We start from the raw sequence: 13,730 nt of genomic DNA, 5'->3' as shown, positions 1-13,730 counted from the left end.
TACTGTAATCCCAGTGGTGGGCCGTGAATTTCACACCCAGGCCTTCGTGTTCGATCTCAATCAGTCCACCTCTTAATAGCATCATTATGACATCACAGCTATAGAAACCGTCAATATTATAAAGAGACGTAGTATAAAAGTGTGCTGCATCACAGACAGGAATCTCATACTGTGAGATTAAATGGCATCACTAAAGCAAGAAACCCAATGAACACAATTCAACAAGTCTCCTTTCACTGGAGCCACAACTGCACCACCCACATAAATCATCTCTAGCATAAAATACCCTAGGTTTTCGGTGCATTTTTGTAGTCCTCCAACCAGGAAATTCTAGGGATTAGGGTTAAAAGTGTATCTGCAACCAAATCAATTTTCCCTCCTCGTCAGCCGTTAATTAAATTCACACAAATACATTTGAGCTAGTGGAGTTTGCTACTGATGCGGTTTGCAGGCTTTATTCGAAGGATGTGAAAATGCGACGTTACCGTATGCCTGCTAGCTGGTGTCAACTTGAATTTTGATTGGTTGACGCAGCAGTTTTACTATCATGATTCTGAAGGCCTCATGTCAAACTTCTTCGACCCTGGAGACACTTAATGGCTAAAATTTGTTTGGATAGAAACTGTAACATGAACATACACTACAATATTTACACCTTTCAGGCATAATATGACCACCTGCCTGATATTGGAGGGTTGGTCTCCTTTTTGCTGCTAAAACACTCCTGGCACATTGAGTATTAACAGCATTCATTTGTTCAGCAGTTTGAGCTACAGGACCTCGTCTGTTGGCTCGGGTCCCCACATGCATCAATGAGCCTCAGCTGCCCATCACCCTGTCACCGGTTCACCACTGTTCCTTCATTGGACCACTTTTGGTAGATACTGACCACTGCAGTCTGGGAATATCACAATTTGACAAACTGACTTAAATCCTTAGTGCTTATTATTATCAAAATTTAACGCGTTAACACAAATTTATTTTAAAAGCACTCATTAACGTTTTATTAAAGTGCGATTCATGAAGAATTTGACCATTCTGGTTGACCTTTTTTTGGGGGAAAAAAAATAAAAAAAGACAGCTTTTAAGAATGACACGTTGTTTGCATATAGTGTGCTGCCACCTGCTGAAAGCATGGCGCATTGCAAGTATTATTACTATAATTATTTTATACACACACAAACACAATAAAGTTTAATATTCACATTTTTATTAAATATTGAACGTATGCTTTCTACATATAGACTGGACCTATGGAATAGTTGCATTATAGGTTAACTATATATTTATAGTTATATATTTAACCTTTAAAAGCAACATCCGTAAAAGTGCTCCCTTCAAACATTTGTACTCAAGTAAAAAGTACAAAAGTATTTGCTTTCGAATGTACTTAAGTATTTAAGTACTTAAGTCTACTGCTTAATCAACTTGTGGGGCAAAAAAAGGATTTGATACACTGCTTACACTGCTTTCCCACTTACAAAGAACAGAGAGATCTGTAACCTCAACTGTGAGAGACTAAAATCTAAAAAGAAAATCTAAAAAATCTAATTGATTTTTAAATAATTAATTCCCATTTTATTGCATTAAATATGTCACCTACCAACCAGCAAGAATTCTGTCTCTCACAGATCTGTTAGTTTGTCTTAAAGACGCCTCCAATCCTCCACTCACTACCTGTATTAATTGCACTTGCTTGAACTCGTTATCTGTATAAAAGACACCTGTACACACACTCAATCAATCAGACTTCAACCTCCCCACAATGGGCAAGACCAAAAGCTGTCTAAGGACACTAGGGACACAATTGTAGACCTACACAAAGCTGGAATGGGCTACAGAAGGCAACAACTGTTGGCGCAATTATTTGAAAATAGAATAAATTCAAGATGACTGTCAATCTTCCTCGGACTGGGGCTCCATGCAAGATCAAACCTCATGGAGTATCAATGATCCAGAGAAAGGTGAGGGATCAGCCTAGAACTCCATGAGATGACCTGGTCAATGACCTGAAGAGAGTTGGGACCACAGTCTCAACGGTTACCGTTTTTATCCACTCATAAATATAAAGGAATGACTGTTTTTGCAAAATGTAGTTAAAGTCGAATTACATTTACTTCCTCACTGTCCACCACTGAAGAGTGGTGAGGGCTGAACGATATAATGAAGACTCCGCAAACATTTGGGAATAGGATCTATGGACTGATGAGGAAAAAAAATGCAAGAGCTAATGTATGATGGTCAAAACTCAAACCAAACTTTTTACCCTAAGAACACAATGAAGCACGATGGTGGTGGCACCATCCTGAGCTTGAGCCATGGCCATTCGGATGTTGCTCTACTGTAAGTCTTCATAGAGACGGTTTGATGTTATTTTTTGTTGTTATAAATGTTATAAATTAATTAATAAAAAGATAAATCAAAATCAAGAGTGCACTTTGGTGCCTTATGCAGTCCTTTGGTCCAGATTTCTCTGTTGCCATTAATTCCTTTGATTATTGACACATTCTGCACAAAAAATAAGAGAAAATTAGCACAAAAAACCCCCACAATACTAAAAAAAGAAGGTATAGAAGCGAATAATGCAGACACTGCTGATAAATCAGGACGTTCAAACACTTCCCAGTCACGCGATGTGTGAGAAAGACAAAAAAAAGGAAGTGCTAGATTTTGAAGACATGCTTTAATAACATACTGCTACATCACGTTTACGTCGTTTTGCGATCGGAGATCAACAGATGATCAGTAGACATTAGTTCAGAATTTCCGCTCTCGTTACCTGATCCAAATGTGCTCAACACAATCAACTAAAAATGGACAATGAACTTCTACAGTAAAAGCTTTCAAAGAAACACTGACTTCAAAAAAAAAAAAAAAAAAAAAAAAAAAGAAGTGAAAGTTTGCGCCAAATTGAAACAGGAATCCATGACAGCATGATGGACATTTTTGGAACTTCTATACATTTCCAGGTCTGGAACAAACCTGCACAAGCATCCTCGAGAACATTTTCCAGTCTGCAAAATTGTAAAACTGGAATATTGTCATGCATATTATAATACGCTTACTAATACATATTAAATGAATGAATTATTCATTGAATTACATATATAATTTAAATGTACCAGAATCAGTGGGAGCTTAATTTTATCATTGCGTTGAAGGAAACCAGTGACTGTGTTGTTTTTTGTTCATTTTGCTCGCTTGGGGGTTTGAATTTCTAGATTTATTCTAGATTTAATCATCAGTCCTGTTCGCTCCACTCTTCAGGGAAGGCTTTCCACTAAATTTTGTGCCGATTTTTGTGATTCGCTTTAAGAGCATTAGTCAAACCGGGAGAAGATCTGGTGTTTGGACTGTCCTGCAGCTCGAGTTCTACTACACCAACCATGTTTTCAAGGTGTCCAGGAGCACCATCATGTCTGGAATGGTGCTCCAACCTCTTCAGTCCAGTGAAGGAAATTTGTAATGAAGTACAAATACAAATAGTAGATTTTTTTACTTTTGACTTCACAATTTATTTTTCGTACAACTTTTTTCCTGGCTCTCACACACGACGGACGTAGACTGGTGAACAAGATAGAAGGAAACAAGAAGTCTGGGGTTAATGTAGATGAGACAGAGGGAGTCAGCGATGTAAACATGACTGATAACAGAGACATTACTGGTCACCTGACCATCATCATCTTTTCTCTGTGTTCTATATGAATTTTCAGTGTGGATACATTCATTAGGTAACAACATTTGATATTTGTTTTGCACTAATGCATCGATTAGGGCTGTCAAAATGAAGGCGTTAATAACGTGTTAATATAAAAGAGGCGAAATTAAAACCTGCAGCCCAACATACGTTTATTCACAACGTCCTTTCTTTATGCTTTATTTTGCATAAAGCATCCATGTTTGCCCATATGCCCATGTTGATAAATGTATAATTATAATTAATTTAAGGTACATTTAGAAAAGATCAAAAACATGAGGTAACTCATGACAGTGAGTTAATGTTATGACGTGAGGTCCAGTTACCAGAGTGACACTAAAACGGGTAGTAGGAACTTTTTTCTTTTTACTTTAGTACATGTCAGAATGAAAGGTGTGTTAGAGAAGTGAAGAGAAGAGTGCAGGCAGGGTGGAGTGGGTGGAGAAGAGTGATAGCAGGAGTGATTTGTGATAGAAGAGTATCTGTGAGAGTGAAAGGGAATGTTTATAGGACTGTGGGATGAGACAGTGGCATTGAGTAAAAGACAGAAGGTGGAGTGGAAGTAGCAGAGCTGAAGATGTTGAGATGTTCTTTGGGAGTGATGACGATGGACAGGATTAGAAACGAGTTTATGAGAGGGACAGCGCATGTAGGACGTTTTGGAGACGAGTTGAGGGAGATTGAGATGGTTTGGACATGTGCAGAGGAGGGACATGGGGTATATCAGTAGGAGAATGCTGAGGATGGAGCCACCAGGAAGGAGGAATAGAGGAAGACCAAGGAGGAGGTTTATGGATGTGGTGAGGGAAGACATGGTGGTAGTTGGGTTGAAAGAGGCAGATGTAGAGGACAGAGGGGGTATGGAGACCCCTAATGAGAAAAGCCGAAAGAAGAAGAAGACTTAAGTACATGTCAGAGCCCAAACTTCTTTACTTTAACTTGAGTAAAATAGTATAGTCAGTGCTTGAACTTCTACCAGAGTCTTTTAAAACATGACATCTACTTAAGTGAAGGGTGTGTTTACTTTTGCCACCTCTGCAGACCAGGAGGTTGGACTGACAGTAAGGTGTTCGAATACTTTTGGCCACATATAATAATACATTGAAAAGTGTATTTTATGTTAGAGAGATTGTATACAAGTGAATGTCTTGAAAAAAGGAAATATGGCTGTGATGGTTATATATTTAATAAGCACCATTTATTTTCTTTATTGAGGGGGCGTGGTTATGGGGTAGGGGGCATTTCCAAAATGGCGTCACGACCCTTCTAGTTTGTGTATGACCCGGAAATACACGTCATCCATTTACCATCACGGTTAACACATTTGTCCACAAAAACCACGAGACTCCGTACAGGCTTGTGTTTAACTTTCACACATTTTCGTGTGCATTTCCTGCCCTAACAAACACCCCCCCGAAAATGCACTGCACTTCTGCATTTTAGTTTCTTGTCGGACGGAAAAACCTTGAGGGCACCCGTATTTCCAACGCCCTCGCTCTCTGTGTCGGAGTGCACTTCGCAGGGTGCGACAACACTGCGTAGGCACCCTACGTAGCCCCCTATGTGTCCAAGAGGAAGCCATTTGGGATTCAAGTCACGACTGCGGAAGTGAGCGGCCTGTTGGAGAAAGATGGAGTACATTTGGTGGATCTGATGGCCGTTATGGAGTGGGGATTCGCGGTGCTTCTTTGTGGGATGGTGTTCGCGAGGCACTGTGGTGAGATTTATAACATTTTATTAGAAGAATAGGAAATTAGAGACTGGGTTAATGCGATGACGTCGATCAGGACTGGGTGTTAGATTGAAGGGCCAGCTGGGGTTTGGATCTGGGGCTGTTTGTGGGTCTGGATTTGGATCTGGGGTTGCTGATGGATCTGGATCTGGGTTTGGGGTTGGATCATAAGATGAATTAATCACTCCTAGAGAGACACACCCACACACGACGATAATGGCATTTGGTGGAAGCCCTTATCCAAAGTGTCATATTTACACAACTTAGCAGTTAAGGGCCTTGACCCACCCACAGAGAGAGAGAGAGAGAGAGACTTTGTCTTTTTGACAGATAGAGAACGAGACGAAGAAAGAGATTGAGAGACAGATAAACAGTATGAGAGACAGGCAGATGAACACAGAGAGAGAGAGAGAGAGAGAGAGAGACTTTGTCTTTTAGACAGACAGACAGACAGCTAGAGAATGAGATGAAGAAAGAGAGAGTGACAGATAAACAGTGTGAGAGACAGACAGATGAACAGAGCGAGAGAGACTTTGTCTTTTAGACAAACAGATAGAGAACGAGACGAAGAAAGAGCGAGAGACAGATAAACAGTGTGAGAGACAGACAGATGAACACACACGGAGAGAGAGAAAGAGAGACTTTGTCTTTTAGACAGACAGATAACGACACAAAGAAAGAGAGTGAGAGACAGATAAACAGTATGACAGACAGACAGATTAACACAGAGAGGGAGAGAGAGAGGAAGAGAGAGACTTTGTCTTTTAGACAGATAGAGAACGAGACGAAGAAAGAGAGTGAGAGACAGATAAACAGTATGAGAGACAGACAGATGAACACACACGGAGAGAGAGAGAGAGAGAGAGACTTTGTCTTTTAGACAGACAGACAGAGAGAATGAGATGAAGAAAGAGAGAGTGACAGATAAACAGTGTGAGAGACAGACAGATGAACAGAGAGAGAGAGAAAGACTTTGTCTTTTAGACAGACAGATAGATAACGAGACGAAGAGAGAGAGAATGACAAACAAAAGAGAAAAAATGAATGAACGGTTCTGTAATCTCAACAGTCCTGGGTCTTCATTGTCCTATTTTTTGTTTCAAGATGCGCCAAATATTTTCAGTTGGTAAAGGCCAAGCTGGGGTTCGTTGATGAAACATATTATTACTATAAAAATCATTAGATTTAGGATTATTAGTTTCAGCAATGAAAAAATGTAAGCGCTGACAGTAAAAACTGAGAAAAAGTCAGAGAAAAGTGTGACTTGTGTGATCGTGGATCTCATGGCATCACACCCAAGCTTCAAATTGCCTGCATTGTACATGTCCAAATTGTGAGAAATATTGTGTATAATCTTCCTTTGGGTGAAACTCACCAATCATTTCTTAACAGTATTATAATTAGAGGTTGAGCGACAGTGGATTTTACCGATGGCGAGGTTGGGTCATAGTTGCCGAGAACTGATTAACCAACCGATTTTTAAAATGGATGCTGGATTAAAAATGACAAACACTCCATGTAAACAAAAACAAAAAAAAGTACTGAATCATGAAAATGTGCTAAATATTTTAAATAGGAATATATGAATAAATATTGAATTAAATGAAAGATGTGCATTCAAACTGAATCAAAAAGCAATAGAAATAAAAACTGCTATATCCAAAATCAATGTGAAAAAAAGACACTTTGAATAAAAAGCATGTGGTGTCAGTAAATCGCCTCTAGAGGCTGCTCTCGTACTGTATAAAGCAACCCGGAAAAACTATCAGTGTGGATTTTGTGATTTGGGGTTGGATGTGATATGGGGTAGGAGCTGCAGTTGGATTTGGATCTACCACAGTTTAGCATCCCTTCTTTTTTTTTTTTTAACAACATTCTTTAAACATCTGGGAGCTGAGGAAACAAGTTGATGATGTTTTGGGAGAGGAATGTAGTCCTATTCTTGCTTAATGTAGGATTTTAACTGCTCAACAGTTCTGGGTAGTCGTTGTCCTGTTTTTTGTTTCAAGACGCGCCAATTTCATGTAGATAAAACGTTATTATTACTATACAAAATTATTTTATTTATGATTTTGTTTCAGCAACGCAAAAAGCGCTGGCAGTAAAAACCGAGGAAAAGTCAGACTTGTCCTGAACGTTGATCTGATTCTTTCACTGGGAAACGTTTTTTCACCAGCAATCAACTACTGGTGCCGATTAATCGTCAAAACCGATGAATCTGTCAACCCGTATTTATACCAGTGATGATGATAATGGGAAAGAATCACATGATGACTCCGAATTGATTTATTTTATTTTGTATCTTTTTATGTAAACTATCAATTCTACATAAGGCTGTATTTTGTTTTCAGAGTGTTCGAGCGAGTTGGCACAGCCAAAAAAGGTCAAAGTTGAATTGTCAGTGTTGAGCTGGAGCCAACCGGAAGACCCCACGGACGTCATTTATGTCGTTCAGTTCAACACGTAAGTAAAATACTTGAAATTCTGCCTGGTGGTCAGTTGCTCAGTCTTGCATGATGACAGGAAATCAAGTCAGGATTAAATTATAGATCATAGTAGTGGAGCCAGTAGCTTTGAGGTGGTAGCATAGTGGTTAAGGCATTGGCTCTGAAGGTTGTGAGTTCAAATCCCAGCCACACCAAGCTGCCTATTTTTGCGCCCCTAAGCAAGGCCCTTAACCTTATAGCTGCTCAGTTGTATGAATGAGATAAATGTAAGTTGATCTGGATAAGGGAGCCTACCAACCTCTCTAAATGTAATAGTAGTAGATGTTTGAACTCTATTTGTTTTGGATTTGATCGGAAGAACATCTTTCCCCACAATTTCAGGACGTTGAACGACTGGCACATTGTCAGTCGAGGCCCTTCGGAGCGGTTCAACTTCTCAGTGACCGCTGAGGATTACTATGGGAAGGTGTTCCGGGTGCGAGCCGAGAAAGGGAACCAGACGTCCGTCTGGGCGTTGTCGAAAAGAGTCCAGTGTTCACACCGTAAGCCGTCTTTATTTTCCCATCTCGAACTGCGATTCGTTTCTGAATACAAGTGTTCCCCAGGTCAGTTGTTCCTGATGGAGCCCTTCTCCTCTTCATATGGACCTGATGGACATTTTTCCATCTCCATCTTTTCCGTCTCCGCCACTACCCGATCTGTCCTGGAAACACAATTTGTACTGTGCATGTGCGAAAACGCTGCCACTTCCTGTCATCACCAACATTTTTATTATATATATATATATATATATATATATATATATATATATATATATATATATATATATATATGCATATATACGTGTATATATATTACAAAATTATATATATTATAAAATTGTAAACTGTTGATGATCACAAATGTGAATGATAAACTGCCATCTGTTTCACAACCCTCAGATGACACGATTAGATATTTAAAAAAAACAAAACAAAAAAAAAAACAAATGAACAAATCAAAAAAGGCCGGAAAGCTCATTGTTTAATCTGATCTCCATCCCACAGTTCACACGTGCGCTCCTGTGGTCGAGCTGAAGGTGGAGCCGGACAAGGTGCACCTGCGGTTGATTCACAGAGACCAGAGCCTAAAGGATGAGAAAGGTGGACACCTCATGTTCAGACTGTGCTACTGGAAAAGAAACCACACCGATGAAAGCAAAGTACGTGCAAACCGTACCCTGGACATGTTCACTGCTTGGGAATGTGTAATAGGGGATTGGTTTTATTGCACGTGGAGCAATCATTATAGATATGGAATGATAAATGATTATTAATTGTCACATGTGTGATATATAATTGAAAATTCGACTTAGCACAATATATTAGTAAACGATATCGATAGTGCTTTGTATTTCTATAATTTTTATATATATATATATATATATATATATATATATATATATATATATATATATATATATATATATATATATATATATACATACATACATACATATATAAACGCTTCCAGGAGGAATTTCCAAAGTCCAACCACTTCGTCCTTGAGGACCTCGACGCGGGGCAGGAATACTGCTTCCAGGTCAATTATTTACATTTACACAAGCCGTTTGGAATGCCCAGCTCTGAAATCTGCAGGGTGATTCCCGAATCATGTGAGTCATCCCAGGATTTATATAACATTTGTGTAATGTGGTGAAACTTGATATTAAAAGTAGAGGTTGTACCGATAATTGAATGCTGGAACGAGTTTTTCCGGGTTGCGTCTGCACTGGATTGGCTGAGAAGGTCCACTGGCATTATACAGTATGAGAGCGGCCTCTAGAGGCGAGTCACTGATGCCACTTTTTGTTTGTTTTGAGTAGAGGTTAACTGATAGCTAGGTTGGATCTTGAAACTTGCTGATCACCAATCAATTAACTGATTGTGTAATGGATACTGGAAAAACAAAAAACAAACATCCACACTCCTTGCAAAATAGTACTGAACTTTATTACAAAACAAAAGTACTGTATCATGTGCTAAATAAAATAAATATGAATATATTAATTAATAAATATAATTCTATAATTAATAAATAAATTTTTTATAATAATAAAAATGTGTTCCTTGTGCACTGTGCGCACGCCATGCAGCACGCAGTCTCTTATTTAAAATCAAACAGCACGTGGTGTCAGTGATTCACCTCTAGAGGCCGCTCTCGTAATGAAACCTGGAAAAACTATCTGTATGGATTTTTGCCAATAGTTCCATCGAACAACTATCGCTGATGATTAATTGGCAAAACCTATTAATCCGTTGACCTCTAGTTGATGTTAGTTAATAGTGCATTAATTAAAGTTATCAGACAAAATGTGAATTAACTTAATTATAAAGTTATTAGTTCAAATGAACAAACAATAAACAGTACCTTGAAGCATTTATTAACTTCAGTTATTTTTACAAATGGAATATTACTAGTTCTTTCCCTTATGCTGTTTGAGATCAAAACCTGAATTCAAGACGATCGATCGAAATTGTGAAGTGGTACAGAAAATTGCGTTTATTCAACTTTTTTTTTTTTTTTTTATTCAAACTTTTTTTACAACACAAACATCTCCAATCAGTGCACGTATTATGTTTTGGTAGCCTGAACAACAGCTGGTTGAAGGCTCACGAACAATTCAGTTTTTCAAAAAGTTTCTCTTTTTCTACAAGGTTTTCACAAAGTCTTTACAAAAAAAAAAGATATAATAAAAAAAAAAGTAAAACAAATCAAAATTTTAGCCCTTAAGTCTTAATGTTTTAAATCAGTTTACACGGGTCATCATTTCCCGATGTCTATTTAACGCTAATATTCAAGTCAAACCGGGACTTTTGAGTTTATAAAAATAAAGGAATACATTTCAAGGAGTGGAATCTACATTTATTTTTTCTACATACTCCCCTGCTACATTTATACACCCATTCCAGCGTGTAGTACCGCCACGCTAGCATAAATTTTTTACTTGTAACATTCAAAGTCCCGTTTTGATTTGAACGCCCCTTTACAATCCGAGAAGTCTTAAAAACGTTTCTTAAACCTAAACCAATTTACACTATCGACCTGAGCTTGCGATGCCAACCCCCTCCGTCGTCCTCTGCACCTACAGACTGGATCCTGTTCCCAGAGGAAATTCTAACACTCTTATTTGCTCTCTTTGTAGCCAAACAGCGAACCCTGCGCATCGTCCTGTTAGGCATTCTATTTTTGGTGGGACTCTTTGTCCTGGGAAGTGGTCTGTATTATACTTACATGCATCACAAAAGGATTAAGGAATGTCTCCAGCCTCCTCTGGACATCCCTGACCACTTTGAAGAGGTACACCTAGCATGTGATTTTTATTATAAATTTTTTTTTTTTCATATTAAACCTTAAGTGCTCTGTTACTACGGAATTCATAAGAGGCCATAATTATTTTACAAATTCTGTATTTTTTTTCTCTCGTTTTCTCATGATCGCAATTTTTTCACCCTAAACATAATTTTCGAATTTTCATGACTTTAATTTTATCGAGTTTTCTTGCGATTTTGACAAGTTATTTTCTTGTGTTTACGACAATTTTCTTGCAATCTCAACATTTGTTTTCTCGTTATGACAATTTGAATTTTTTTATTTCTATCTTCTTGTGATATTCATAACAAACATTGTTTCCTGGTGATCTCGACTTAATTTTTCTGTGTATTGGGCATGTTAGCATTCGCTTTTACTGATTTGAACTGAAATAGCTTAGTGCCTGTCAGTGACTGACAACTTACACATTGACATGACAAGTCGAGATAATGAGAAAACAACTTTTGTGTCGAGAAAATTGTCGTGGTAAAAAAAAAAACTTTTGTTCACAAAGATCACAAGGAAATTAAGGCATAATAACGAAAAAAGAACTTTAATATTGAGATCGCTAGAAAATTGCATTGATAAGAAACTAAGTTGGTTGCGATAACGAGAAAATATAAAAAAAAAAAATTAAGAACCAACTTAAGATGCTTTGAGACAATGTCTATTGTGAAAAGTGCTATAGAAATAAACTTGACTTGAATTATTTTTATGTCGTGATAACGAGAAAACTTTTGTTATGGCGAGTAAATTAAGTCGTAATAACGATGAAAAGCGACTTTTGTTATGTTGATATAATTGTCATGATTGTGAGAAAAAACTTTAATGTCCTGTCGAACTTACGAGAAAATTATTGCTGGATAAAACGTCAAGGTCATGAGAGAAATGTCATGATCACGATAAAACAACTTTTGTTATGGTGAGAATATTATGTTGATCACAAGAAAATTAATTCTTGATAACGAGAAAACAACTTTTGTTATGTTAAGATCGCTAGAAAATTGTTGCAACAACGAGAAACCAACTTATGGCGAAAAAATTACCTCAGGAAAATAACTTTTCTTTCATGATCACACGAAAATTAATTCTTGATAAAGAGAAAACAACTTTTGTTATGTTAAGATCGCTAGAAAATTGTCGTGACAACGAGTAACCAACTTATGGCGAAAAAATTACCTCAGGAAAATAACTTTTATCTCATGATCACGAGAAAATTAAGTCACGACAACGAGAAACCAACTAATGGCAAAAAATTACCTCAGGAAAATAACTTTTCTTTCATGATCACACGAAAATTAATTATTGATAACGAGAAAACAACTTTTGTTATGTTAAGATCGCTAGAAAATTGCGATAACGAGAAAACAACTTTGATGCCAAGATCACGAGAAAATTAAGGAATGATAACAAATTTGTCATGTCGAGTTCAAAAAAATTGTCGTAATAGCAAGAAACCAACTTATTTTTTATGTCAAGATCATGAGAAAATTGTCATGGTAACGAGAAAACAACTTTTGTTATTTCAAGATCATGAGAAAATTAACTCCAACAATGGACATCGTCTCAAAGCAGCTTTCCACAGAAAAGTCGTGATGCATAGAAAACTTTTGTTATGCGATAAAAATGAAGTCGTGATCACGAGAAAACGCGAAAGAAAAAAATGGCCTCTTTGGACTTCCGTACTGTTACAGACGCTGAGTCTAAACAAATTTAAAAAGCCTTATTTTTATTTGTTTTTCCCGCAAGTTTTTTTTCAGCGAATTCTCTCAGCCTGACGAAAGCCCAAGGTCCGAGTCGTACGAGGTTGTACATTTCGTCGAGGAGCTTTCAGAAAACCAGGACACGGAACAGGACGTGCAAAATTCACGCCCCGCTTAAAGTGTACTCAGCGTCGTCTTTTTTTTTTTTTTTTTGAGGAACCTGGTGAGGAACCGAAACAACACTGTCTTTTTGTACTTTATATTTTCCTACAGAGAGGATGCACTTTTGGCTTATCTTTAGTGAGTCGCTTTAAACCACGTGAACAGTGTCTCATTTTATGAATTCTACATGACTGTTCCAGAAATCAGTACCTCAGGACTATGGGTCAAGTTCTGTTCAGAGAAAAATGGTTATTGGAATGCAATAATCCTGTCAGAGATTTAGTTGAATGTTATTTGCGGGTGATTTGTAACTTTTAATTCTTTTTAAACTGTATGTTTTGTGTGTGTGTGTGTGTGGGGGGGCATTGGCGATGGTGCACATTGACACTTTAATACGTTTGCCTTCGACCTATTTTTACGGAATTACCCTTCTGTGAATCTTAACGAAAATATGGTATGAACTAGAGGTCGGCCGATTCGGGGGTTTTCTCTTGCTGATGCCGATACCGATATTTATGCAAATTACAGATAAAAAAAAAGACATTCATGACTTGGATTTAATTGTTGGTTTAGTTTTGTTGCACAATAGCTTACAGCAGTTTTAAACATAAATCTATGTAATTTTACGGAATTTACGC

The 13,730-nt window shown here is 37.6% G+C and overlaps 1 protein-coding gene across 1 annotated transcript; it reads left to right on the top strand.

The window, feature by feature from the left end:
- The first annotated feature begins 4,990 nt into the window (after nucleotides 1-4,990).
- Nucleotides 4,991-13,449, top strand: ifngr2 (interferon gamma receptor 2). The gene is made up of 7 exons (XM_046845761.1): nucleotides 4,991-5,414; nucleotides 7,781-7,892; nucleotides 8,258-8,418; nucleotides 8,923-9,077; nucleotides 9,389-9,530; nucleotides 11,061-11,215; nucleotides 12,977-13,449. The coding sequence occupies exons 1-7, from the start codon at nucleotides 5,351-5,353 to the stop codon at nucleotides 13,106-13,108; spliced, it is 921 nt and encodes a 306-aa protein (XP_046701717.1). The 5' UTR covers nucleotides 4,991-5,350; the 3' UTR covers nucleotides 13,109-13,449.
- Nucleotides 13,450-13,730: the final 281 nt, after the last annotated feature.

Source organism: Silurus meridionalis, chromosome 3 (genome assembly GCF_014805685.1).
Source record: "Silurus meridionalis isolate SWU-2019-XX chromosome 3, ASM1480568v1, whole genome shotgun sequence".
NCBI classification, from domain to species: Eukaryota; Metazoa; Chordata; class Actinopteri; order Siluriformes; family Siluridae; genus Silurus; species Silurus meridionalis.
This window is presented reverse-complemented; position numbering and strand designations above follow the sequence as displayed.

Coding starts and splice junctions, on each gene's coding strand:
- ifngr2 (XM_046845761.1), top strand. CDS start 5,351: ATGGCCGTTATGGAGTGGGGATTCGCGGTGCTTCTTTGTGGGATGGTG. Junction 9,531..11,060: donor CAGGGTGATTCCCGAATCAT/GTGAGTCATCCC, acceptor CTCTCTTTGTAG/CCAAACAGCGAACCCTGCGC. Junction 11,216..12,976: donor TCCCTGACCACTTTGAAGAG/GTACACCTAGCA, acceptor TTTTCCCGCAAG/TTTTTTTTCAGCGAATTCTC.